This window comes from Ursus americanus, chromosome 7, assembly GCF_024610735.1.
Source record: "Ursus americanus isolate L20-20 chromosome 7, mUrsAme1.1.p, whole genome shotgun sequence".
NCBI lineage: Eukaryota > Metazoa > Chordata > Mammalia > Carnivora > Ursidae > Ursus > Ursus americanus.
In genome coordinates this window covers 7,389,174-7,415,349 of record NC_142133.1, presented here as the reverse complement: position 1 = coordinate 7,415,349, position 26,176 = coordinate 7,389,174, and the positions used below count along the sequence as shown (strand labels likewise).

Below are 26,176 nucleotides of genomic sequence, written 5' to 3'. Positions count from 1 at the left end.
TTACAGTGGGAAATGACAGATGTGGGCCCAATCAAAATCGGAACAAGAGGGGGCTCCTGGGTGGCACAGCGGTTAAGCGTCTGCCTTCGGCTCAGGGCGTGATCCCGGCGTTACGAGATCGAGCCCCACATCAGGCTCCTCTGCTGTGAGCCTGCTTCTTCCTCTCCTACTCCCCCTGCTTGTGTTCCCTCTCTCGCTGGCTGTGTCTATGTCTGTCGAATAAATAAATAAAATCTTAAAAAAAAAAATCGGGACAAGAGGACAAGGAGTTGGAGCGTAGTGTTAGTGAAGGCCACTGAGATTAGGTTCCCAGCAATCTGAATGATCCTGCTTAGCCACATTATTCTGGAAAAGAGAAACGGGGGAAAAAGGGGAAGGAAACAAGGAAAGGGGAACCTGACTGACCAAGACTCTCTTTCTGATTACAAAGTTAATTTTTTTTTAAATAGTATTTTTTGGCTTTGTTTCATTTTGTTTCGTCTATTTTTTTAATGGGAAAACTACGTTTTAAGTCATCTATTGCTACATAACAAATTACTCTGACGTTTAGTGGCTTAAACAACAATGTTTACTAGCTGACTGTTTCAGTGGGCCTGGGTACAGCCAAGCTGAGTGTGTCAGCCTTTAGTCTCTCACGAGGTTGCAGTCAAGATGACAGCCAGGACTGCGGTCTTATCTGAAGGCTCCACTGGGCACAGGGCGGGAACAGCTGTGCAGACTTGTTTCTACACTCACTCAAGGCAGGTTGGTCCTTCACCACATGAGCCTCTCCTATGGCTGCCTTACAATACAGCAGCTAGCTTTCCCAGGACAAGTGCCCCTAAGAAAGAGCAAGAGCACTCAAGATGGAAGCAGTGCTTTTTTTTTTTTTTTAAACCTCATCTAGAGAGTGACATTCCATCACATCAGCTGTATTCCTTTTGTTAGAAGCAGGTCAGTAAGTCTCGCTCACCTTTCAAGGGAGATTAAACATACAGCCCAACTCCTGGGTATGTGACTCATTGGCAGCAACGATAGGAGGTGCCTGCCATATACATAAAAGCATGGAGGAAAACAATTTAAAAAAATCTTCTGTAATCTTATCACCCAGAGATATTGTTCAGTTTTAGATATGTATACATACAGACATTTTTCAAAACATTGAAATACAATTGTATCATTTCTTTCCTTATAGAATCAGCTCATACTACATGCAACTTTCTGAAAGTCTTTGGTTTGTAATAGAATATTTAGGAAAAGGGGGAACTTTTTATTATTCAACTGATGCATATTTATTTTGGAAACAAAACGAACAAAAATCCAAAATGATCTATGATCTCACAATTCTGACATACTGCTGTTGGCCTTTTTGGAGTAGTTCCGTCTTTTGTTTCATGTTTATTTATCTGAAAAATATACACACACAAATATAAATGGTATCTACTATCATTTGGCAGCCTGAGTCCTTATGTTGCATCATACAAGGAGATCTAATCTCTGCAAATAACAATTTATATTTATTGTCGATATCATAGTTGTGACACAGTGAAGAGCTTGATTCAACCGGCATTTTACATTTTGTCAGCACTATATTTTAAGGTGTGCTATTAAATATATGTGCTCATTAAAGCTAAGGATTACATTTAAATTACAAATTTATTGTTCAACAGGAGAATAACAACATCTGAACAAAAGTAATCTAAATGATGTTCCATCCTACTCAAAATTAAAAGAATCAAAAAAACATGTTAAAAATAAAAACGCAAATACAACTTTGTCCTGTTAAATGCAGAACTGGCACTTTTTTTCTGCAAGGGAACAGTATGTATCACACTAAATTAATTTTGTTAAATGATATTTTATTGGTTTGTGGTTTAGTTTGTGTTTGATTTGAGTTTTATAGAGGTTTAAGAAATTGTGAACACAAAGAGTTTAAATATTTGTATTATTTAAAAGAATTTATGATACAGAAATTTAGTAATGGTTGGCTATCTATGTGAATTTTTCTATTTAAGGAGGGGGAAATTCATTATCAATAGCTGATATTACTAATATTAGCAGACCCATATTTTGGGCAGTTTTTCTTGCTACATACCAGGTCTCTCTCTGTTACTATTACCAGGAAGATCTTAATCCTCAGTTATCTTCTTCTTTCTTTTCCTTTTGAAAAATCTGTCTGCTTTGTTAGGGTTGCGTTGGCTAATGGTAATAGTTACCTCCCCCATCCCCAGCCAACTGATAATATATATAGTATCAATTTAATAACAATAAAAAATTTTAAGTATATGTTACAATCTAATGAAACATGCATTCCATAGGGGAAATAGACCGTGTGTGTGTGTGTGTGTGTGTGTGTGTGTGTGTGTGTGTGTGTTTTGAGAGAGAGGGAAACAAAATGAATGGCAGGGGGGAGGAAGGACAGAGGTAGAAAGAGAGAGAATCTTAAGCAGGCTCCACATCCACTGCAGAGTTCTATGCAGGGCTCAGACTCAGAACCCAGACATCATGACCTGAGCCGAAATCAAGAATCAGACGCTTGACTGACTGAGCCACCCAGGGCCCCATTTTAAAGACTACCAAAGTATATTAAAATGTTGGGTAGTGATAAGTTCTATGATGAAAAATAAAGCAAGGGATCCTCATGGCTAATCTAATGAGTTCTGGCTTTTCATTACTAAAGCCAAAGCCTATCAGAGACATAGGTGGGTCCTACTGTCTGAGTAAGGAACCAAGGAGAATAATGCTTGGTATTCCATCAGTTCAAACCTAGTTGTACATCAGAATCACCTGGAGAACTTTAAAAATGCTGTGCCTGCACTTGTAACAAAATAACTAGAAGCCTAACTCCTTTGATAGTTAGAAACCCACCTTGTCAACGTCTCACCTCTGGGCGATAGGGCATGTTCATAAATAAAATCCACAGAGAAGGCCAGTTTTCTGTATTTCATCTCCAGCTTGGTATTTTGTGGGTCCTGAGCTGAGGTAAATGGTTTCTGGGGGAGTGAGAGTCCCTCCCGACTGTGGGACCTTGGCGCTCAAGCAGATGATTTGCTCATGACCTTGTTTAACAAATGGTTCCTGGCTGGAATGGATGCTTGCTTGCTTGCGCCAACTAACCATATGACATTTCCGATGCAAAATTGTGCACTGACATGGCCCTTGGAGACGAGATAGCTTCTGGAAAGGCCAGAGATATCCGCCTTGGCCCTGTGGTCTTGGTACGTGGTATTGCCCCACAGCTGTGGACCTGGGTCACTTCAAAAGTAGCAGCCTCCTTTTCTTCTGTTTGCATCATTGGTTTATGTACTAATGTTAGCTAGTTTTTATTGTGTACATAAATTGTATGTTTTTAATTTGTAAAATTCTATGTTTTACTTGAACTTTTGGAATTTGAAAGTTCTCACTGTAACCATAACATGTTAGAGTAAAATGTCTTTATCTGTCTCCATGAAAACAAAACAAAACAAAATGCTGTGCTTGGATCCTAACCCTAGAGGTTATTTGGTAATTGGTCTGGGGTACTCTGGCCTGGGTATTGGGATTTTTAACAGCTCCCTAGCAAATTCCAAGAAGTCAATCTCAGACTCAAAGTATTAAACTCTCCAGATGATGGCATTTAGAAATTGGTTTCATCATAGAGTGGATGGTGCCAAGTTCCTGCTGTAAGCTCTTCAGTGGCTTACCATGACCACAGTGGTGTTTCTCAAACCTACCTGATAGAATCACCTGTAGTGTTTGTTAAATATCCAGGTCCTTGGGATCTTGTTCCAATCAATTGTCAGAATCTCCAGGAGTGGGACTAGAGGAACATTTCAGCTCTGTCTATTGAGCTAAGCATTCTTCTAATCTCCTGGGAAGAAACTTTTGCCAAAGATATTTAGACAGACCAGTATTTACATTTTATAACCAGTGGCAGAGGGTTTTTTTGGTAAAGGGGAAGAGATTATTTTGTTTACATATTGGGTCCTTTAGAGGTAATTCCTAATGAGAAGCATGTAAAACTGATGGTAGGCTGTTCATAGTACTGTCTAATATTTTGCACGTGTCCCTTTTTATCTTCAGAAAGCTTTCTCACAACTCTGTTCCCATATAGACCAAAGGAGCTTTCTGGTTTTTTAAAAGTTTTTATTTATGTATTTAAGAGAGAGAGCATGGGAGGAGGGGCAGAGGGAGAGGGAGAAGCAGACTTCCTGCTGAGCAGGGAGCCAATTCGGGGCTCCATCCCAGGACCTTGGGATCATGACCTGAGCTGACGGCAGATGCTTAACCAACCGAGCTACCCAGGCACCCTTTGTTACCATCTTTTAATGATGTAAGGAACCTCATTTGGAGGGACGATATAATTTAATTAGATGATTTTTGAAAAACATTTTTTTTTAAACCATGGCAATTCATTTGATTTTCTCATTACCCAAGTAGTTTGGAAGACCAGGGGCCATCTACTTTTGATGAAGAATCTGAAGAAAAAAATAGGGAATTTAGGAGGATTTTACGTGGCAGCACAGCTGGTCAGCACCTGAGCAGTACCTAGATTTCTGTGTATTCATACTCTTGGGTTTTTCCAACTTGGTAAACAAGGACTTTTCCCCTTGTTTTCAATTATAAATTATCCGCACCATTTCTTGATAGTCCTTAGCTTATAGCTTATAGCTCAACAATGCTATTTTCCTTTTGCAACTTAAAATATGCTTCTAAGGTTAGAAACCAATGGGGTTCTTTTTAGTAATGAATTAGTTTGGGTATTTTAAATTTAGCCCACTTAATTAGAAATTATGAGATCGTTTCTGAAACCTGTGGATTATGGAATAACAAAAAAGCTTTTTTCTTTCTCTCTCTCTCTCTCTTTTTTTTAGACAAGTACTTCATGTGGGTTTGAATGGCTAGATGAGACTTATAATTCAACTTACTGTGGGAGATGGTGAAAAATTTTCATTTTGAGGAAAGACCATTTCTGCCACAGGACTGTAGGAGAGGGAGAGGAATATTTTGGTAATGTGAAGAGAAAGCCATAGCTTTCAGGAGATGAACTTGTTTTCACCAATTTTCTTTTATTATTTTATAATCCCATTTTTCTTTTTTTGCTTATCTGTCTAGAAGTAAATGCATGGAAGAAGTGAATTCACAGATGGTTCTATGGAGCACAGAAGTAGTGAGAAAAGAGTACAGTCAGAAGTCCGTGAAGTGGGTTGTTTACATAGTTCATCCATTTGTGGCCACAAGTCTAGGCTCTTCACCGATGGTCAGATTTCATTGGTCTAGGTGTCAGTGGAACGGCTCTTCGAAGAGGTCTTCTTCTCTGCCTGTGGTGTCTTCCTCGTTCTGCACACAGCTCTCTCAGTTTCATCCCTGATGTCTCAGCTCACATGTCACCATTTGAGAAAGGCCTAGCACTGCTCTGAACTGCTGTCACTATTTTTCTTCATGTCATTCAGGACAATTTGTGACTATGTAATTATTGGATAATTTCATGTCTCCCCAGTAGACTTCCAGTTTATTTTATTTTTTATTTTTTTAAAGATTTTATTTATTTATTTGACAGAGACAGCCAGCGCGAGAGGGAACACAAGCAGGGGGAGTGGGAGAGGAAGAAGCAGGCTCTTAGTGGAGGAGCCTGATGTGGGGCTCGAACTCAGAACGCTGGGATCACGCCCTGAGCTGAAGGCAGATGCCCAACCACTGCGCTACCCAGGCACCCCTAGACTTCCAGTTTACGAGAGAAGGAATCATATCATTCTCCCCATGATTCTATTTTCAGTGTCTAGAGCACTGCTAACTATCACTGAGTGAATAAATGAGCAGATGAATGAATGAATGCTATTTCTTCCACTTGGAATGGCATTTTCTCTGAGAAACTAAAACAAAACTCTTGGCAATCCTTTAAGACCCTGTGCAAAGTATCATTTTTTTTTTCTTGTGGAGAGTTTCTACACTTTCATCTTGCAATAGAAAAAAACCAAAACAAAACAGTTGTTTTCAATTCTTCTTCCTAAACCCTTGTGTATGTCTCTATAGTTGCAGCAGATGCTATAAAATATATTAGTTTTATTTCCCTATACCTATCACAATACTCATATATTGGTCTTCTTCATGACAGAATTGTGTCTTGTTAGCATACAGGTCCCTTTTGTACAGTGGGTGATAGATAAAGGACATCAGCATTGGGGGTGGGTAGTGGGGGACTGGTGGAGAAGAGATTTAAGGAGAAGATTCAAGTTAGAAGAGATGCACAAACAACAAAACTCTTTATTGAGCTCTTTACTGAGGTGAGGGGACTTTTGGATATGTGCTATTTTGGAAGAGTGTGGTTTTCAATTTTTCTAAGTGATTTTCACTTCTGAGACTTCATAGAAATACTGGAGAAAGTCCCAATGCAGGATGTAGACATACTTCTCATAGGTATTTGATTTCAAATTGATAATATTTCCTATCTGAGCTCTGATTCCTCATATGTGAACTGCCTGATATGTAAGTGTCTACTTATTAAGAGAAATATCCCATTACTCATTGTAATCTCGGGCTACATTGTGCCCTCTTTCTGATGAATCCAGGAGCTGCTGCTTCTGGCCAATGATTAGTAGCCATGCACATTTGTGATGAGTGTACAGTAACTTTATGTGAACTGTACAATGAAGGTTGATTACATTTTGTTTCATAGCAATTCAAGCAGTAACATTAGTGGGTGTCTACCAAAGAACCATATGTACTTCTCTTGGCTGGTGAAAACAGTATGCTGAATTTATCCACTCCGGATCCTTGGAGAACCACTATTTGTGTCATTAGGCATTTTATTATGAGGCAGGTTGATTTTGGAGCTCAATCAAAGACATTTAGTTTGTCAAGTACCAGAAGACTTTGTTATAAAATGCCCCCTTTTTAAAAAATGTAACATTCACAGTCAGTATGATGACAAATCTTCAGACTCTTGCTAATTCTTAACTTTTATTTGCTTTTTAAAAAAATTTATTCTTTTGGGCTTATCATTATTATTATTATTGCTTCTGCCCTGAGTACTGTTTATCCCAGTTTCTGTATTTCTGCATATTCATTGCAGGTAGGGGTAATAGCGGTGTTTGTGGGAGTTAGTAGGGGTTAGTTGGGAAGCAGAGAGGGAAAGCGCAGATGAATTAGAGGCAGAGCACATAGAAGTTCCAACTGCCGCTGGCAAACCTAGGAACTTCTGATATTTCTCTAAACGGAAGGTTTTGGGGCTCTGGTGCAGGAAGAAGCCCAGCACCAGAGCTAGCAGTGACACCAAATAATTTAGCTAATGTGAAAGCACTCTGCTTATCACCTTCGAGCCCCGTGGCCCTTGCTAACGAGAGGGATAAAACAAAAATAAACATAAAAGGACATTTGGTGTGGAGCACACACCAAGAGGGAAACCAGGAATTTGGCACGCTATCCTGGTCTGACTTTGCATGCTAATGAAAATAAATCATTATTCTGATAAATGAAGGCTATTTCTCCTGCAGCCCTCCAGGAGGAACACTGCACCTGACCCTTTCTTGGAAGCATTTGGAAGTCTGAACACTCAATTTCTTGCCACTGCCAGCTTTTGAAAATTGGCCTCTCCTCTCCTTGGGATTTAGCAGCAGAGTCAGCAGTGACTCTACAAAGCCCTTGCACACTGGGGGTTAAGGCCGCGGGTAGGGGCTGGATTTTTCAGGAGTAAGCAGAATCTTAATGCCCTTGCTGCAGATGGCAAGAGGAAATGAAAATATATACCTGAGCGTATTTGTGTGTCGTTGGGGCTACCGTGTAGGAGTTGCTTTCAGCCTCAGAGGGGTCGTCCACGCTAATAACTGTAATCATACCCAAATTATTCAATGCCAATTTATTTACTTATTTTCCCCGTCAAAAAGACAATGCATCACCAACAAGTCACAGACAATTCTTTTCCTGTAAAGGTTGGGGTGCTCGATGTACATTCAGAGCCACGCACACGAGTGCGAAGAAGTTGACTACCACAGCTATTTAATCAGGAGTGTTTGTTGATTTGAGCAGAGGCCCTATGCTGTGAAATGAAAACAGAAAACCAAATTTTCTTGAGCAATCTTGCTGTTCCTGCTTCAGGTGCTAGGCCATTTCACTAAAGCAGCTCAGACGAGAATGTCATTAGTTCTTAAGCCCCAGGTGAATTTGCCACTGTTCCACATGATTAAGCCAGATAATTGTGTGTTGATAGCGAATGTGGTTGGTGAAATACAATTTCTAGGACCTTCCTAAACAAACACAATGTAGGAGTGAGTCAGAGTGCTGTCATTTCAGTCCTTTGTCACAGGTTTTGCACGGGCAGACATCTCTGGCGAGGGCTGGCAAGTAATTCAGTGGCAACAGCCATCCCTGGGCTCTTAAAGGTGACCTGGCTTAAAAAGTGAATCACACATCATTCTCCATTTGTTTAGGGAAGGTGGAAAAAAAGAGGACATCTCATTAAAGTGCCGGCTCCTACTTGTACCTTGTTTTGGACCCTGAATGTAAATGATTACTTTAAGTTTGTTTTAAAAAGCATTTGTGATTTCAGCGATCCTTTCTGAAGTGTGTAAAAATACCAACGTCTCCAATGATAAAACAACAACAACATCTGCCGATGGCAAAATATAGTCAACTTTCGGGGCCAAGTTTTCGGAAGCAGCCAATGTGTTTGCATGTGTGATTTTCTTTTTCACATATAAGTTTCTGTGGATTCAAAAATATGTATTTGTATTTACCAGTCAGGTGTCTGTGTCTTAAATTATATAGTTATGGCTTTTCCTGCACCTAAATATTGAGGCTTTTGGAATTTGTAGTGTGAAGGTGGAAGGCTCTTAATTTGTTGGTGGTGTTTGGCATGGGAGTTGGGGTGGTTTGATTATTTGTATTTGAAAAGCAAATCTACTTACTTTTCAGAGGGATCACTTTTCCTGTCAATGTTCGCATTATTTTATTTCCCCACTTCCTCCCCCCAAATAAATTATAATAACCACAAAGTCTGATAGTTCTTGGTCTAAAGTGTTCATTTGATTCTTATAAAAGGAGATTGTCATTGACTTCTGAAGAAAAAAGAAAAAAAAAGGGTAAAAATGGATGCTGGACTAAAAGGTCAGAAAAATAATAGTCCCTTCATTAGCATGAGGAAGTATACGCAGCTGAAATGCGTATAGATGTTGTGGTGGGATCTGGCTGCTAATGTGGACAGCTTTCCATGTCAGTTGCAATAGTCCAAATCATTACTGTGAAAAATCCATAATAAAACCATACAGCCTTAGCAGTCATGGAGTGCAACCTTCTTTCCAAGGCAAGATTTCCTCTTTCCTATCCCTGCCTGACCACTTCCAGTGGCAGGGAGGTCACCCCCTTTGGGCACAGTAGTATGAGGTAGGGTTCATCAGGACAACCACCTGTTGAGGATCAGAAATGTTCTGAGTGTGACCTGGGGCAGTGACTCAAATGTCTTCTGGTGCTGCAGCCACCACCAAACGCAGTCTCTGCTCCAGTGTCTTGTATCTTCTTCAGTGTTGAAAATTTCCCCCTGGTGAATCCTTTCTTCTAGCCATCCTTGAATGTCTTGGCATTTCAGCTCTTCCCTCATAAGGAAGTTGCTTATGTTTCCTGTGCCCAGGAAGTTGATGAAAAATTTTGGAGGTTAAACTGGAGGGTAGAAGACACAAAGTGATCTATGACAACATTGTTCCCAAGGGAGAAGACCCCAATGACAAAAGAATTGGTTGTGGATTTTTTTTTTCTTCTCTGTGGTTGGTAGCAGTCCCAATGGATGTGGCTGTCAGCCCAGAAGAGAGGGACTACAGATGAAAGGCATGGCTTCTATAGATTCTCCACTCAACCCTCATTCAGTTAGAGCACAAAGGAGCTGTTTAAATACATATTTATTTGTTTTAGAAAGCTGACTGGCTTGGTATTTAAACACCTACCTTATCACAGAAACATGAATCCCAAGATGGGATTTAAGGCAGTTGCTGCATGGGGCATGATGTGGGCTCTTTGAAGGTAGAGAAGATGCTGGAAACAAGGGAGCTCAATATTTCTTGGCTGACTATGCCAGCAATGTGTTTGACCCAATTCAAATATGGGGACACTTCCCCTGATTTTGAAGATCAACAAATTCTCAGAACTAAGGCTGGGTGTGAGAAAGCATAGGTAACAGCCTGAAACACTCTAGAGATGTCCGGGGGTGTTGCTAGAAGGCAGCCTGTTGCCGGAACAAGTATCTCAGCAAAGAAATTTACTCTGAAGACGAAGTTGGATCAGAATGCAGTCTGGGGGACTGGGACCTTTTTACACTTTAAGAATTAGAATGATGGAGAGAGAATAGGATCTGTTAGACGTGGGAACTCTGCCTAACCTTCTGGCATCATGAAAAATTCTTCAGTCTTTTTTTGGGGGCCATGTAGTGCGAAGCATAAGACATTTTTTTAAAAAAAGTAAATTTAAAATATTCTTGAAAATAGGACGATCGATTTAGAAAAGTTGAAAGCACCAAAGGGCCAGCTCTGTAACTGGCATTACGGTGCTTGTATGATTTGTCCAGATTTATGTACATTTCCAAACATACATCTAAAAAAAAAAAAAACCCTGCTGGGCCCCTTTATTTTAATATCACGGGAAGCTTTTCTGTTAATGGGTATGGTGTGTAGGTTGCTATGAGCAGATGGAATAAGGCAATTGGCAAAGCTAATTCCACTCAGAATCTTGAGCCTGCTCTTCTGAAGAGCAGTATCTGTGTGTCCAGACTTGCCCTCCCCTGCCTGTACGTGTCCGCCTCATGACACAGCAGAAATGGCTCTACCCAGAGGTAAACAAAGTCAAAGCTGGAGCCAAGTCACCGCTCTGATACCTTGGGTGTATCTTTTCACAAAGTGCAGCCTGTATTTAATGTCGAGAAGGGAGGGATGCGGCTGTTCTCTAATGAAAAGCTGTAATAGGACAAGCTGGGGTACTGTACTTGTCCACTGGGTGAATGGGGCTATAACCACATGATTTCTATTAACAGAAATGGCAGGCATGCTGTTAAACTCGCCTGCTCTGTACCAAATGCCTCTCTTGCCTCTTTCACCCATCTACGCTGCCCCCTCCTAGCCTCTCCTGTATATGTCTATTAATGCCTACTAAAGTAGGACATTTGAAATTTGGGGAAATGGTTGCATTTTCCCCCCAAAGAGTCTTGAGGGGCCTATAAAACAGAAGCTTGGTGAGTGAGACTAAAACCCAATCCCATCAAAATGATTAGATTCCGTCCTGCAAAGTACTTCATTGAGCATCACTCCTGTGAGTTCTTAGATGTAATTTTTTTGAGGCTCAGAAATGCTTTTCTTTGTTAAGTGATTGCAGCAAAAGGAAAGGAAATGTTAGTGGCAGCCAGCATTTTAAAATGAACCATTGTGGCCCGTAGCATTTTATAAGTAATCATAAATTTCAGCTGACAGCTTATTTCTTGATTCCTTTCTAATTAGAGACATGATAATATATATTTCTTGAAGGAGAAAGTGGTCTGGGCTCTTATGATGCCAGAATCTTTGCTAAAATAAAACAACTGAGGCCAATGTCAAACATACGACGGATTCACTGCATCTGAGAGGTCCTGGACATCGCGCTACTAAATTAAGGGGAGACCAGAAGCGTGTTTTAATACTTTTAAATAATTGTGTCCAAATAGCCCTGCTCACTCTTTAAACAGCTAAATCTTTTTAATGCCTCTCAAAAAGGGTTCCAAATGGATTTAAATGGGTTTGATAAATGTGAAATTTTCCTCCCTACTTGTAATATTTCCAGAAATAGTGCAATTAATTTGATTTGCGTGTAGGTACAAATCATTAGTAAATTGGGTGCTTGTGTTTTAAAAGGTTTTGGTCTTATTTAACCCTTTCAAACCAATGAGTTTGGGTCAAAAATAATCATTCTGTGAATATTGAGTCACCAGTCCCTGGTACTGGATTTTCTGTTGTTTTAATACATATATCAGAAGTTTTGTTTAACACCCTAACACACAGTCATCTCCTTTGCGATAACAATTTCACATATGTACTCCTTGTAAAAGCTTCTCTTGCTATTAACTCTTCTTTAGGTCCAAAGATTTCAGGTTTTCTCTTGATTTTTTTTTTCCTTTTATTTACTAAAGCCAGCTCAGAGTGAGCCTGTTTTAATGATTTACTTACTCATCTTTCAACAGGACTCAAATGTCAGGATTCAAATTTTCTTCAAATAATCTCTTTATGATTTTGTTCAACTGGACCCTAAAGAATAATTCTCTAGATGTTTAGATAGTAATTGAGCCTTGCTGAGGATGCACTCCCCTGGGAATGTTCTCCCTTTGGGAGAAAGCTTTGCCATTGGGAAATGCAGTCATTTCATGCTTACTGTAAGGAATCCTAGCCAGAAAAAGAGATATCTGCCTGACAACACTAACTGGATGGCCATTTTCTAATACCTTAAGTGGGGAAAACTATGGCTTTACATATAAATACAAATTCCTAGCTAATATCCTAAAATATAACAAAAGCACACTAACAGGTCCCCACACACATGTAATAAACTACTATGTTAATATGCATAAGGTTAACACGACTTTCAGATCACCAAAATATTAACTAGATTGTTAGCCAATGATTGTTTCTTGTGCTATTCCACGGCTTCTCTTAGCTCTAGCATTTGAAGTATACATCACTTTTTATGACAGTTGGTGTGAATTTCAGCACAGCTACCCATATTTTACAAATCGTATATGGAATGTAACTCAAGATTTTTCTTCATATTGTTTTGTTCAATATGTTGTATTGAATTTTGGAGATATAATTATAATACTTCTATATAAACATTTGCCAAGAAAACATTCTATTGATACACAGATAAGTTATGTAGCTCTAATATTAAAAATCAAGAGGAGGATTGCTTCTTGGTCATGTTGATGTAATCAACTTTGATGTTATAAACACTTGGAAAACTAGATAAAACCTATGAAACAATTATTTTATTTTATTTTATTTTATTTTATTTTATTTTATTTGAGAGGAAGAGAGTGCAAGCAGGAACAGAGGGAGAAGGAGAGAGAATCTCCCAGCATGGAGCCTGATGTGAGACTCAATCTCACGACCCTGAGATCATGACCTTAACCAAAACTGAGAGTTGGATGCTTCACTGATTGAACCACCCAGGTGCACTGAAACAATTCTTTTTAGACACTGAACACCAGGTACTACAGGACTAAAATATTGAAGAGAAGAGAAAACAAAGTAAGTCCCATGGTCACCAAGGCTTATTGCCTACAGTCATTTTCCAGACTGTAGTGTAAAGAAGGAGAATCTAGACAGAGAAGAGTGGCTTTATTGAACTAACAAAACAGAGATTGGAGTACAAGTAGTTTCATTGGGCTGGAATTTGCAAAACAGAGTATCAGAGAGGAGACAGGTTGGAAGTAAGAGTGAGAGAGACAAAAAAAGATAGAGAGAGAGATCTAACAAGAGAATCCTTGAGGCTTTGACTATCTACTAAGCTGCACATGCACGGAGTGAAACTCCATTATCAGGGCAAAAATAACCACCCATGAATTGTAAGCTGAACATTTCCCAGAGCTCACACAGTGCTGGGAGATAATCACATTCCAAAACAGCCCAAGTGAAGAACTTTTGTTGCATACGCAGGGCATCCAGGAGAGGCTCCAGCAGGGTAAGGCCTTATTAGCATGGCAAAACTAGCCCCCAAAAGGCTACTCTAGACTCACCCTAGAGTAGTTTAAAAACAAACTTCCAAAAGAGAAAGATAACCTGAAAGTAACTTGACTATCTGTCAGAGAAAAGCTCAACACTTTATATAAAGGCCACGAAATCCAAATACTCAACAGTAACAGCCACAATGTTCAGTACCAATAAAAACTGCTAGACATTTGAGGAAGCAGGAAAATGTGGCCCATAACCTGGACAAAAATCAGTTAATAGAAACATACACAGAAAAGAGAGATGATATAATTAGCAGACAAGGAATTTAAAATGGTATTATAGATACATTCAAGAATTTAAAGGAAAATCATGAACATAATGGAGATAGAAATGGAAACAATTAAAAGGAAGAAACTGAAACCGCAGAAGTGAAAAACATGATATCTGAAGTGAGAAATTCACCGGAGGAGATTAATAGCAGATTAAACACTGCAGAAGAAAAGATCAGTAAACTTGAAGGCAAGACAATAGAAAATATACAAATAGCACAGAGGAAAAAAGGCTAAAAACCAGATAGACCTGAAGGACAATACTAAGTAGCCTATCATATGTATATTTGAAGTCCCAGGAAGAAAGGAGAGAGAAGGAAGAGTAAAATAATTCAAGAAATGATGCCATAAAATTTCCCAATATAATAAAAGTTATGAACCCATTGATCCAAGAAACTCAAAAGTCTCAGGATAAATTACAGGGTGCATGGTAGTCAGGTTGCTGAAAACCAGTGACAAAGTAAAAAATCTTGAAATCAGATTGAAAAAAAAATCAGATTATGTAAAGGGAAATGAAGATAAGAATTAATACCAATTCTGTTTAGAAATTTCAGAAGCCAAAAGTCAAAGGAACATTTTTAAAATGAAGTGCTGAAAGAAAAATAGTTAATGTAGAATTCTATATCCTGTGTGAAGAATCCTTGAAAATAAAGACAAAATAGAGGCATTTTACGACAAACGAAAACGGAGAGAATTTGTTATTAGCAGACCTGTGCTACAAGAAACATTAAGGGAAGTTCTTTGGGCTAAATATATATAATACCAGATGGAAACATGGATTGATACAAAATGAAGAATGCCAAAGATAGTAAATATATGAGTAAATGTATTTTTTTCATTTTTAGAATTATTTAAAAGATAATTGGCTGTCTAAAGTTAATTAATAACAACATATTGTGGGTTTCTTAATATATGCAAAAATTTGTGAGAACAATGGCACAGAAGTTGGGAAGAGGGAAATGGCAGTGTACTCTTGCAAGGTTCTTATATGGGTCATGATGTTATTTTAGTGTAAATAACTGAGATAAGTTAAAAATGCATAGTAGATGCTAGAGAGACCACTAAGGGGATAAGCGAGAGGTATAGCTAAAAACAAATAAATATTAGACAGAAAAGCAAGGAAGTAACATAGGCATACACAAAAACAAAATACAAAACAAAAAGCTACCAAGAGCTATCCTACCAGGAAAATATTCAGCAGGGAGATGTTTTACTGGGTATAACTGTACATGGATGTGTTTGAACTATTTGTGTATAGTCTAAAGTCAACTCTTCATTCTTAAACTCATTCCACAACAACGTATGGGTACTACTCCATACCTTATCTTTGCTGTAGCTGGTGCCGGACTAATGAGGCCAGTGCTGTCTGGTGAGCTTGGACAGTTCACATTGGCCTTCCAAGAAAAGAGTCAAATTTTCAAATTTTCATGTGGTTTTGTTTAAATTAAGCTGAGAGAAAGAGAGAGTCTTCTGAAACAAAACAAAACAAAAAGCCAAACAAATAACACCTTTGTACTTCCATTTGCAAGAGAATCTAGACTTCTTCTCTGAGCATTAAATCCTGCAGGGGTTAGGAGAGAGACTGTAAGCTCTTTGAGGATGTGGACCAGGTTTTACTCCTTGTCTGATATTCGCACATAGCAAGTTCTTACAAATGTTGTAGTCAGCTGCTGTGATTCTTCAATGGCACAATGCAGTTGAACTTTCTCACCAAGGTCCATTTCCATTCACCCCACGTCTATTTTGTGAAGCTATCTAAGGTAATCAGGAGACTCACTATGGCTGAATTTGGAAATGGGGCCTCTAAGGACATAATTAAGGTTAAATGAGAGCATAAGGGTGGGCCCCTGATCCAATAGGATTAGTGTCCTTATGAAAAGAGATATCAGAGATCCGTGTGTGTGTGTGTGTGTGTGTGTGTGTGTGTGTGTGTACACATGTATGTGCATGCAATCGTTGAGGAAAGGCCATGGAAAGACACAACCAAAAGCAGCTGCCTGTAATGTAAGGACGAAACTCCCACCAGACACTAATCCTCTTGGTATCCAGAATAGTGAGAAAATACATTTCCGTTGTTTAAACCACCTGTTATAGCAGCCTGCACAGACTAATACATCCCTGAGCAACAGAAGCAGTATATTTTGAAACCTTTTGCCTCATGTAATTTGCAACCTCACCAATTGAAATTAGCAGAAGGTTGGGTGATTTTGCCATCACTTCTAACATTGGACCTGTGTACCCCTCAATCTTGAAGAACCGCATGGTACCACTAGCAGGACTGGGTTTCAGTTGCCTTCTCTCCAAGGTCAGACAGCCTACAGGAAGACTTCCTACAGGCCCAGTAAACCTACACAAGGTGTAGTTCCCAGTGGCCTTGCAAAGGCCATCATCATCTTCTTCTTTTTTAATTAAGTTTTACTTTTTCAGCTTAAGTGAATGTTGTTTCAATACTGTCATCCTGCTTTCGTTGCTTGTCAACAGTGTTCCACGCTGAAGAGAGTCGTGTCAGCATTTCCTGCCTATAAATGAAATGGGTTCTCACTACCATGGTAGCCAACCCTCCTTCTCTTAAGCCAGTTCCAGCAAATGGCCCCAGATGAGAGCAATCCACTCAGTTCCTAGCCACTAGGCTGGGTGGTGAGTCTGGGTGATGCAGTCAGTGTACCTCTGATAATGAGGCTGGGTTTGTTTGTCTGTTTGTTTTACTGGATAGCATCACTTAAGAATCAAGTTAACCATTTCTGACTTTTCACATTGAAATAAATACCTCGAATCAGCATAGATACTTTAATTTTCAGTTGCTTTATTATTACAAATGCAAACTTTAAGTGTGCTAGGTTATTAGAGTCTCTCCACACTTAACTTCTGGAAGAAATATTTCCTGGTAATGTGAAGCAAAAACTTGTAAAAAGATTTCATAGTTTTCAGGCTCTGCATCTCTTCCTCAAATTAGTTACCTTTGTAACAGTGACTGAGTGCCAAAAATAAATAAATAAATAAACAAATAAATAAATAAAGGGAAGAAGGAAAAGGTTTTTGAATATCCTTTCCATTTACTGTGTTAAAACAGATCCTTCCTCTCACAGCCAGCTCTTAGAATAGCATTCGGCATATAGTAAGTGTTCAATAAAAATCATTGCCCAGGGAATTATGAAATAAAGTGTCATAACTCTTTGAAGCTCTGTTTGAAAGTGATGATTCTAAACCAAACTGCCCTTTACAAACTTTTAGAATTCACAGGTTAATATAAGAAATATTTAAATATCTAAATCTCTTCCTACATTGTGAAAGAACGTCTTCATGTTGGTTTTGTAATTCAATCTCCATAAAAGCAAAGAGCTTTTTGAGCTTTTCCTAAGGGAGCCCACCACCCAGGACAGAATGGGAGGTTGTACCTGACATGCTATGTATTTCATTGGTCATCTCTGATCCTTGCTCATCAGCCTGACTGGTGTGAACATATGTCTCTGTCACCACAATCTGTAGGCCTGCTGGCTTTTCCTTAACACCTTAGCACTTCAGAGAAAATAGCAGGAGATCCGACTTCGTCCAAAAGACGACTTTTGTTATTAATGCCCAAGAGAGTGGTGCTCAAAATGTAGATTTTCTTTTGGAAACATCCATTTGTGCCATATAAAGTTTTTATTCCCCTGCATACGCACACACTTCTTTGGTCTCTAATGTCTTGACCCTCAATCACTTCACCTCGCAATGGTCTACACGTATTTGCGATGTTGGGAGGTATAATTAATAAGTTAAAGTAGGACTTAGACACTTAGCTACCATAAACCAGGGTTTCCCCGGTCAGGGTCAGGATTTTATGCTAGACCCTAACGTGATGTAGTTTTCACTGATGTTTTCAAGTCAGTGCTGCCGAATGGCAGTCCTACAGCCACGTCTGAGAGGATTTCTCGTGAATTGCACAAGCCTGAGTCTTCTTCATAATTACAAATGACATCTTCATGTTCTAAAAGGTCTTCTGTCATGATGGAAGTAGACAAGTAGACAAGATTAAAGTAGACAAGGCAAGAACACGTGTTAAAGCCTTTTCTTTTGACTACAGTGACAGCAGGAGAAATAAAGTGAAGGAGCTAATTAGTTTGCAGGGTCCCAGTTTTGTGCCACTGCTCACATCCCAGAAGGACTGTCCTCAGAGGTAGCGAGATGTCATGGGTTGCCCCAGATCTCAGTTGCTACTCCCCAGTATGGCCTACATCAGCGCTCAGGGGTCAGAACACTGTTTGAGAAAAGTAGCAATATGGGAAATGGGCACTCTGCACCTTTCTCATTGAGCATTCTTTCACACACAAATGCATGTCTCCATTGCATCCTCTCTTGCATTGGGAGACCAAGCAAAGAACAAATGGTTTTACTTAATTTTCTTTCCCTTTCCCATTTTGAACTCCAAAGTTTGGTCCACATGACATGATTTTGCAGGGTAAAAACAACAACAACAACAAAAAAAAAACCAACCCACAAAACCTTGCAAGCCCGCCAGGAGACAGAGAGGCATGAAGAATGTTAAGCAAGGGAGAACACTTTCGAGTTGAGCTGGCAAAAGCCACTGTGTTTGCTGCAGGGGAGCAGATTAAAGCCGTCTAAACACTTCATTTCCCTACGGGGCCTGACTATATGAGAACAATTCAAGGTCCACTGCACAGAGCAATGGAACTTCCCGTCCTCGCCAGCCTACCCCCTGTGGTCTTTATCAAATTTAAATGACCTATGCCCACCAGGACAGATATATACAGTTGTGCGCCTTGTCTAGGTGTGCTGGGTCTTAGATGCTCGTAGACTTTTTATGCATGAAACTATGGATTGGGAGCTGAGGATACAAATTATATTTTAATATTATCAGCAAGGATTCAAGTAGACTCCCCAGGGTCCCCAGCTTTGGGGCTCTGACATGCTTTTGAGCTCAGAATCCTGAGCAGTTCTAAAATTTACGTTCCAGTTACAACTCCAATGGAATGACCCACCTAATAAATCGTCTTGTCAGGCAGGCAGTGGGCTGCAGTGTCGTGTTCAGCACAGCACAGACGGCTGCCTGCCGCCACATCAGAACACCTGTCCACTCTGGGCCTGATGAAGGGAGCTGTGAGAATGTGCTCAGTCCAGTGGGGAAGTTCCATCCACCTGCAGATCCAAGATCAAAACCTTTTCTGTGATCACTCACTCTTAGTGGAAGGTCTCAACCCTTTGGATTGCCACGTTTGGGGATCTCGAGGAGAGTCTTTTTTTTCCTCTTCATTTTTTCCCCCCTCCTTTTTTGTTTCTTCTCGAAGGGGTCCTCAAGAAAGGACAGACTGGTAGCAAGAGGCCTGTGTCCTGGCTGGAAAGGGTGTTTAAAACCCATCTGGAGTTTGGGTGAAGGTGAAATTGTCAGGCTGTGAAAAATGGCATCAGTGTTGGCTGACCTGAAATAGGGCTGTAAAGTTCTATTCCTCACAAAGGCAAGATATATTATTGCTGTAACGCCATTATTCCGCTCCATCACTTTTAAACCTTGTTCCCATTATCTGTAAGTTAAATATAACCCTATGTAAAAACAGGAAGGACAGCACTGAGTTGTCCAGCTTAACAGCACACACTTAAAACATAATAGAGCACTTGTTACTGTATTTTATGGAACGGAAACTCCAAATGTAAAGATGTATTAAGGAAATATCTCAAAGTTATTAGGGAAGGATATTTACAATTACAGATTGCTTTATATTATGCTTTTATGAACATCTCAGGAAATGAAATAGCCCTCAGCTGTAGAGAGTGAAGAGGGAGGTAATTTTCCTTAATACGGGTGATAAAATTAATCTGATTGAAATCGCAGGCGATTATTTCTCAGAATACTGAGTGGCAGTACAATCACTTACACTCTTTTATATTTTTTTAGTCAAAGCTCGTGTAGATGAAAGCTAATTACAAAGTAGTGATGTGGAGCGCTAAGGAAATAGTTTGTATAGCATAGAACAGGCACGGCTAATTGGGGTTTGTGATTACCCAGATTGTTGTTAAGGAGAATTAACTACCAGCAGTCTCTCCTGCAAAGCTTCTCATCAAGGCAAAGTAAAAATAGACACTGGATCTGTTATTTATCTAATTATGCCTTGAATATTTTCACAAGCACGTTACACACACTCAAATGGTTTGTTGTTCAAAAACTTTTCAGTCCCACGCTGCTTGTGATCAAAGTGTCGATATGAATTTTTTGACACCAGGCTCTCTTCAGATGATGTTCCCTGAATCCCTGCTCACAGGTGGTATGCATTGAAGACTTCAGCACTGGGAGGCTGGGCGGGGATCACTGAGTGTGCCCGTGAAGAGGATGTTATGATAGGGAACGGTCCTGTTTAATAGAGCATCATGCATCCCTGTAAGCCGCTGGTTCGACGTGTTTATATCCGAGTTAACCTCATGGCAGGCAGCGGAGAAATTTCAGAGGGCTCTGAGGCCATCAGTTAGTAAAAAATGAATTCATTAGAAAGGTGCTAGGTGCCTTGACCTTTGGCAATAATTTAGTGCCTTCCTCTCATGCTCCTAATCCTTACGTCTTCCTGGAAGCCCTCATGTAGAGGCTATGTTGAAGTTTATATTAGAGTCCATAGAAGAACGAATTAGTCCTAATGACCACCTATCTAATCAGTATTTCTGGGCTTGAGAACCGGGAGGCTAGGAACTGCTGGCAAGGGCTCAGGCAGAAGGCCCACGGCTACCTCGTTTTCGTGTCTTGCCCTGGTGTCCTACCAGCCCGTGGCTCCCTTTGCCCTCTCTCATCACCAGTACAGATGTTCACCAGCCTTCTGTTTCAGCTCACCATCATCAGTTCTTTTTCCACATTTATTGAGTGACTCCAATGTGGGAAGGCCCCAGCTCCTCCCCGAGAGGGAAAATAGTGTCACTTGTCATGCAAGGTCCCGGGGATCTCATCTGTCTCTTCCTGGCCGGGGTGGTGGTGGCATTTGCAGGATAACGTGAGCTAGTGGGGAATGTGCAGAGGGAGCTTGAGAAGAAGCCTTTAAGGCAAAGCTGTATGAATCTTAAACAGTTGGAAAGGCAGAGCCTCAGGAGCGCCATTCTAAAAGGCACTTCCTAGAATAATTCTGCAACATATGAAATGCAAATTTATTGACAAGGTGATATTTTCTGAAGACAAGGTGTCTTCTGGAAGCCTCATTTGAATGGTGACAAACAGCATCTCTCAGGATATGAGCAGGCACGAGTGCAAGTGCTTCGCACGAGAGTATTCGCTGTCTGGCTCTTGTGATACTCCTCGGCTGCACAAACCAAACGTAATAGCTTCACAAATTGCTTTAATAGACCTAGGATCAACCAGTGGCATACATTAGTGAAGCAACTTATAGATTTCAACTCTTGCTTATTTGCTTACGGTTTTTCTTTCTTACTCATCTGTCTGCTTTTTGTTTAATCTTCATTACTAAAATGACCAAGTTGCTGTGGGAAATTATGCACTAGGTTTCATTTTGAATGTGGTGAACAGTAAAAAAAAAAAAAAAAAAAAGAAAGAAAGAAAGAAAAAGTAAAAGAACAGGAGAAAATACACTTTCTCCCCTCCGTTTGCTCTAGTTAGCATCTGAGAAGGCTCTCCTTGTGTGGATAAATATAGCTAGTTCCTAAAATTGAATTTCCTGCATTATTATTATTATTATTAACAGTTTGCTCCGACCAATATGCTATGCAGCAGTCTGTGGTTGATATGTGCAATTTCGCAGGCTTCCTAGGTGAAAAGAAGATAAAAATTATATTATATGGGTGTATGCAAATTGCAGAGGGCCTGGCCTTGTGCTCCAGTAATTGTTATATGTGCCTCTTCGTTGTCCACTTCAAATGACAGGTACTGAAAATTAAATGATTTCCAATAAAAATCCTGAAACCTGAAATGAATCCCCACTGAATAATTAGAATATCTCACCCATAAAAGGTAATCATGTGTCTTCCATTTTTGAAGAAGCCCCTCTCCCTGATCAGCATCGATGGAGCTGTGGTCAGATTAGATCTTTAATTCTTATGAAAGAGACATAATACTCATTCTTTTACGAGGGAGGCTTCTGTTGGGGCTGAAAGCCTTAAGCTGTCATGTTTCCTAAGGATCAGAATTGTACTCAGTGCTTCATATGAGAGAGAATAAAAGGAGTGGGGTGGTCTCTGCCTTATTTTAGAGACACAGGGAAGAAGTATCATCTTCACCAGATACAAAGAGTCACCGGCAACATCTAACCCACTAAGATGGATACACTTTAGTTTGGAATGTCTTGGTGCTACAGTGAGGTATTGTTGGTCCCAAACTTTGCTTTGTTATGGCCTCACTGGCTGATCAAACTAAAATGGTCGCTTTAGGTGAAGAAATGCTAAAACATCACTCTACTCACCACTAATGCACCATCTCTCCTAAAGTGATAGAGGTGAGATGGAGATGCCAGGACTGGGGATGAGAAACCTGGTGGGATTCAGATCCTGGATGGCCCGCCAGAGGTCCCCCAGCTGAGACCCGCTGGGCAGGCTCCCATTGCCTCTGGCCCCAGTGTTCCCACCTGAGAAAGGCTGATGGAGGGAGACTTTTATATGGATCAGATTAATTAGTCTGCACAACTCTGGATCCTCTTTGTTCTGGTTTGCTCAGGCGTTGGGGGATGGTTTTAGACCAGAGGATGGAACCTCTCGGAGCTTTACCAGTTTTTAAGTGCAGGCAGGTCAGGTCAGTGGTAATAGGCACACAAGCCATTTATAGAAGAGAAAGCCCTGTCAACAATGATGGAGAAACAGAAATTTTTAACCGAGGGAGGAGGGGCTGAAAATTTAAGTCAGCCAAGCTCATGAGCTGTGACTCCTCTAAATTGTCAGCATAATGATGAGTAATAGTAGTTTGGGTCCGATTTTCTATAATTTATTTGTAATATGAAGAACCCCCGGTCCCTTGTCAAAAAATCTACAAATCACTCCTAAAACACAACTAATAGTCACATTAGGAGGAACAAATTATGACACTGAAATATGTCCTTGTGCTAAAAACAAGGAAACAATGTAAAACTGCACACCACAAAAAATATGGCCTAATGATACATATTAAAATAATTACACATAGTTAGCAATTCTTCTCAGATAATCTATTGAACTTGATCTCGTGACTGTCTAGTTTGCCAGCTCTCTGGATATTTCTATTTCAGAGGATTTTGACATTGATGTCATTTTTTTTTCCCCGTGGGGAAAAATGGAAAAGTGAGGATTTGCTTGTGGAAATACATAAAATAGAAACTCTACTAGTAAATCCAAAACAAGCACAGATTTTTGTAAATGTAAAATGAAAACAAATGTTTAAAATCTGGACTAAATGTTATTTATTGAATCTCCAGCCAAATATTATAGAATGTATTGTAATCTAGAAATACTTAATTCACTGATGCCAGATTCACTGTGATAATTATTATATCTAAATATATTACTCCTAAAATATTCTCGAGATTAATAATTTATGTTACAATGTTTTACAGTTTTATATACATTCAAATTTAGTATTTCCTACCCAGCTACTCAGCAATTATAAAATTTGGAATTTAAGAATAAGAGTGGATAAGTTACAAATAGATGGTTAGTTACATGTCCTTTATGTAAACATAAAATGTTATTCAAACCAAGAGAATAAAAGTAGCGATAGAACTCTTCTTTTTATGACTACCTATTTCCAGACCATATACATACATAAGAACCTACTTTCTTGACTGGATGAAATTATATAATAAATAGTTTTAATTCATAGATTTTTTGCTTTGATTATGCCCAAAGACCTACAGAAATTGTATCTCTAGAGTAAACATGCTGAATTTAAAATTCTCTCTTATATATCTTAGATTTATTTTAAAAAATAGGTTAGAAAGCCTGTATCCATTAAAGTATTTCTGTCCACCAATTTATTTAGAAATGAATATTTTTGATTATACCATATACATGCATCTCATGTAACCCAAGACATTCTCTTAAAGCTTGGATAGCACAGAACTATCTTAAAAACCTTTGTGAGTAACATGACTGACAATTGTGATAAAATGTCCTACCCGAATATTTAACACAGAGGTTAACCTGTGTGTGTGTGTTCACGTGTGTGACATAACTTTGACATTTTGAGGGTGAGATACACATGAGTAAGTTAGAGATGACTTAATAATAAATAATCAAATAGTAGTGGTGGTTTAATTTAAAATTCTTAAGAAGTTACTTTAAATTTTGAGATCTCAAAAATTTTTTTGTACTTAATGTTTGAAAAATATATTCTCCATAATTACCAGCACGTGACAATATTCTCACCGAAAGACATTTAACCTGAGAGAAATGTGATGAGTTAGAATTGTTTTTACTGAGCCCATTCAATCCTATTTTAAACATAAATCACGTTAAGAAATTTAAACTTTCAATTTACCAGATCCGGTAAAGCATCTTTAAAAGTATCCTGATGACTAGGTTGTAATGACATGACCCTGGCTTTTGTTCGCTTTTTAAATTTTAAAAATTTTTTATGGTGTGATGGTGGCAAGACTAGAGCTTCATGTTACATTTTCAGATAATGTAAAGGTATTTAAATGGACCACAATCTAAATGTTACTTTTATGATGCCCCCCACTTCCCCCAGACCAGAAATGAGCAGGAATGCTGACTCCGCAGGACCCCAGGTAGCAAGGCTTCCCAGATTGAATAGGAGGGTCCAGATCTCAGCTTGCGATGAAGCCCTTGGCGGAGGCTGACTCACTGGGCCCTCCACTGGGGTCAAGTATTACGTGTCCTAATTTCAGTAAGCAGATGCACAAGAGTTAAGGCCCAAGAAGAAAAAGAAGTCTTCCCGTTCGACCCCAGGTAATTATTTAATGATCATATACTGAGGGACACCTGGGTGGCTCAGTCAGTTAAGCATCTGCCTTCGACTCAGGTCATGATCTCCAGGTCCTGGACTCGAGTCATGCATCGGGCTCCTTGCTCAGCGGGGAGCCTGGTTTTGCCTCTGTCTGCTGCTCTCCCTGCTTGTGCTCTCTTCCTGACAAGTAAATAAATAAAATCTTCTAAAAAATGAACATATATCTGAAATGTCTGTTCAGTGTCAGACACTGTGGTAGGTGATAGGAAAGAATCCTGGAGTATGAGATGATCGAATGATCCCAGGGCAAAGAGGAAGCTGCCCTCAGTGGGTTCTAGTCTTGTGGGGAAGACGGACATGAAGACAAGAACATGCCTGGAGACAGGGTCAGCAGAGGCATGGGTAAGCACTACGGAGACAGGTGGGAAAAAAAGAGATTCTTTACTGGAAATCCTTCTGAAGGAGAAGCATTTATTCTACATTCTGAAAAATGAGCTGGTGTTGGCACTGGAGCATAAAGAGAAAAATGGCATTTCAGGCAGAGGGTACTGCCTGGCCATGAGCTCAGAAGTGTGAGAAAAGGCACAATGACCGTTTAAGGAATCACACGGAGTTCTGTGTAACTATCTTGTAAACTACGTGTGCACAAGTGATAGGAAATGGCCCCAGAGAGCAGGGTTATGTCGTGATGTGTACAGTCCTGAAAGTCAAGGTAAGTCTAGTTGTCCTAAGAGCAGCAGCAAGCAACAGAGATTCCTCGATCGCATTGGGTATGGGCATGGTTGGATATCTTGGTTGCCTTTATTTTTGATAATTTATTCATCTATTCGGGTAGTCAGTCAGCTATATATTTCACAACAAACCCTGAGCACCTACTACCTGCCAGGCAGTGATCCAGTTGCTGTGGTTATAAAGGCAAATCCTGGACAAATTATCAGACACCTGTAGTAGAGTCATTTCCTCTTCTCTTCTCTTCTCTTCTCTTCTCTTCTCTTCTCTTCTCTTCTCTTCTCTTCTCTTCTCCACTCTTCTCTTCTCTTCTCTTCTCTTCTCTTCTCTTCTCTTCTCTTCTCTTCTCTTCTCTCTCCTCTCCTCTCCTCTCCTCTTTTCTTTCTTTCTTTCTCTTTCTTTCTTTCTTTCTTTCTTTCTTTCTTTCTTTCTTTCTTTCTTTCCTTCTTTCTTTCCTTCTTTCTTTCCTTCTTTCTTTCTCTTTATACCCAACGTGGGGCTCAAACTCATGACCCTGAGATCAGGAGTTGCTCTGCAAACTGAGCCAGCCAGATGCCCCTAGCATCATTTCCTCTTTGCTAGCAGACAGAAATGAGTGGAGACAAAGCTTTGTTCTTGAGATTTCATTTCTTATC

General features: G+C 39.7%; 1 protein-coding gene across 13 annotated transcripts in view; it reads left to right on the top strand.

Moving 5' to 3' along the window:
- TMEM182 (transmembrane protein 182) overlaps positions 1-26,176 on the top strand; it is a 264,818-nt gene that overhangs the window by 141,773 nt on the left and 96,869 nt on the right. The window contains exon 6 of one of the 13 annotated variants that reach the window (XM_087863238.1): positions 5,074-24,587. The exons of the other annotated variants lie outside the window; for them this stretch is intronic. Within the exon in view, the coding sequence (XP_087719364.1) occupies positions 5,074-5,096 (23 nt within the window). The 3' untranslated portion in view covers positions 5,097-24,587. Of the gene's footprint in view, positions 1-5,073; positions 24,588-26,176 lie in introns of those variants that run through there. 13 annotated transcript variants of the gene reach the window in all.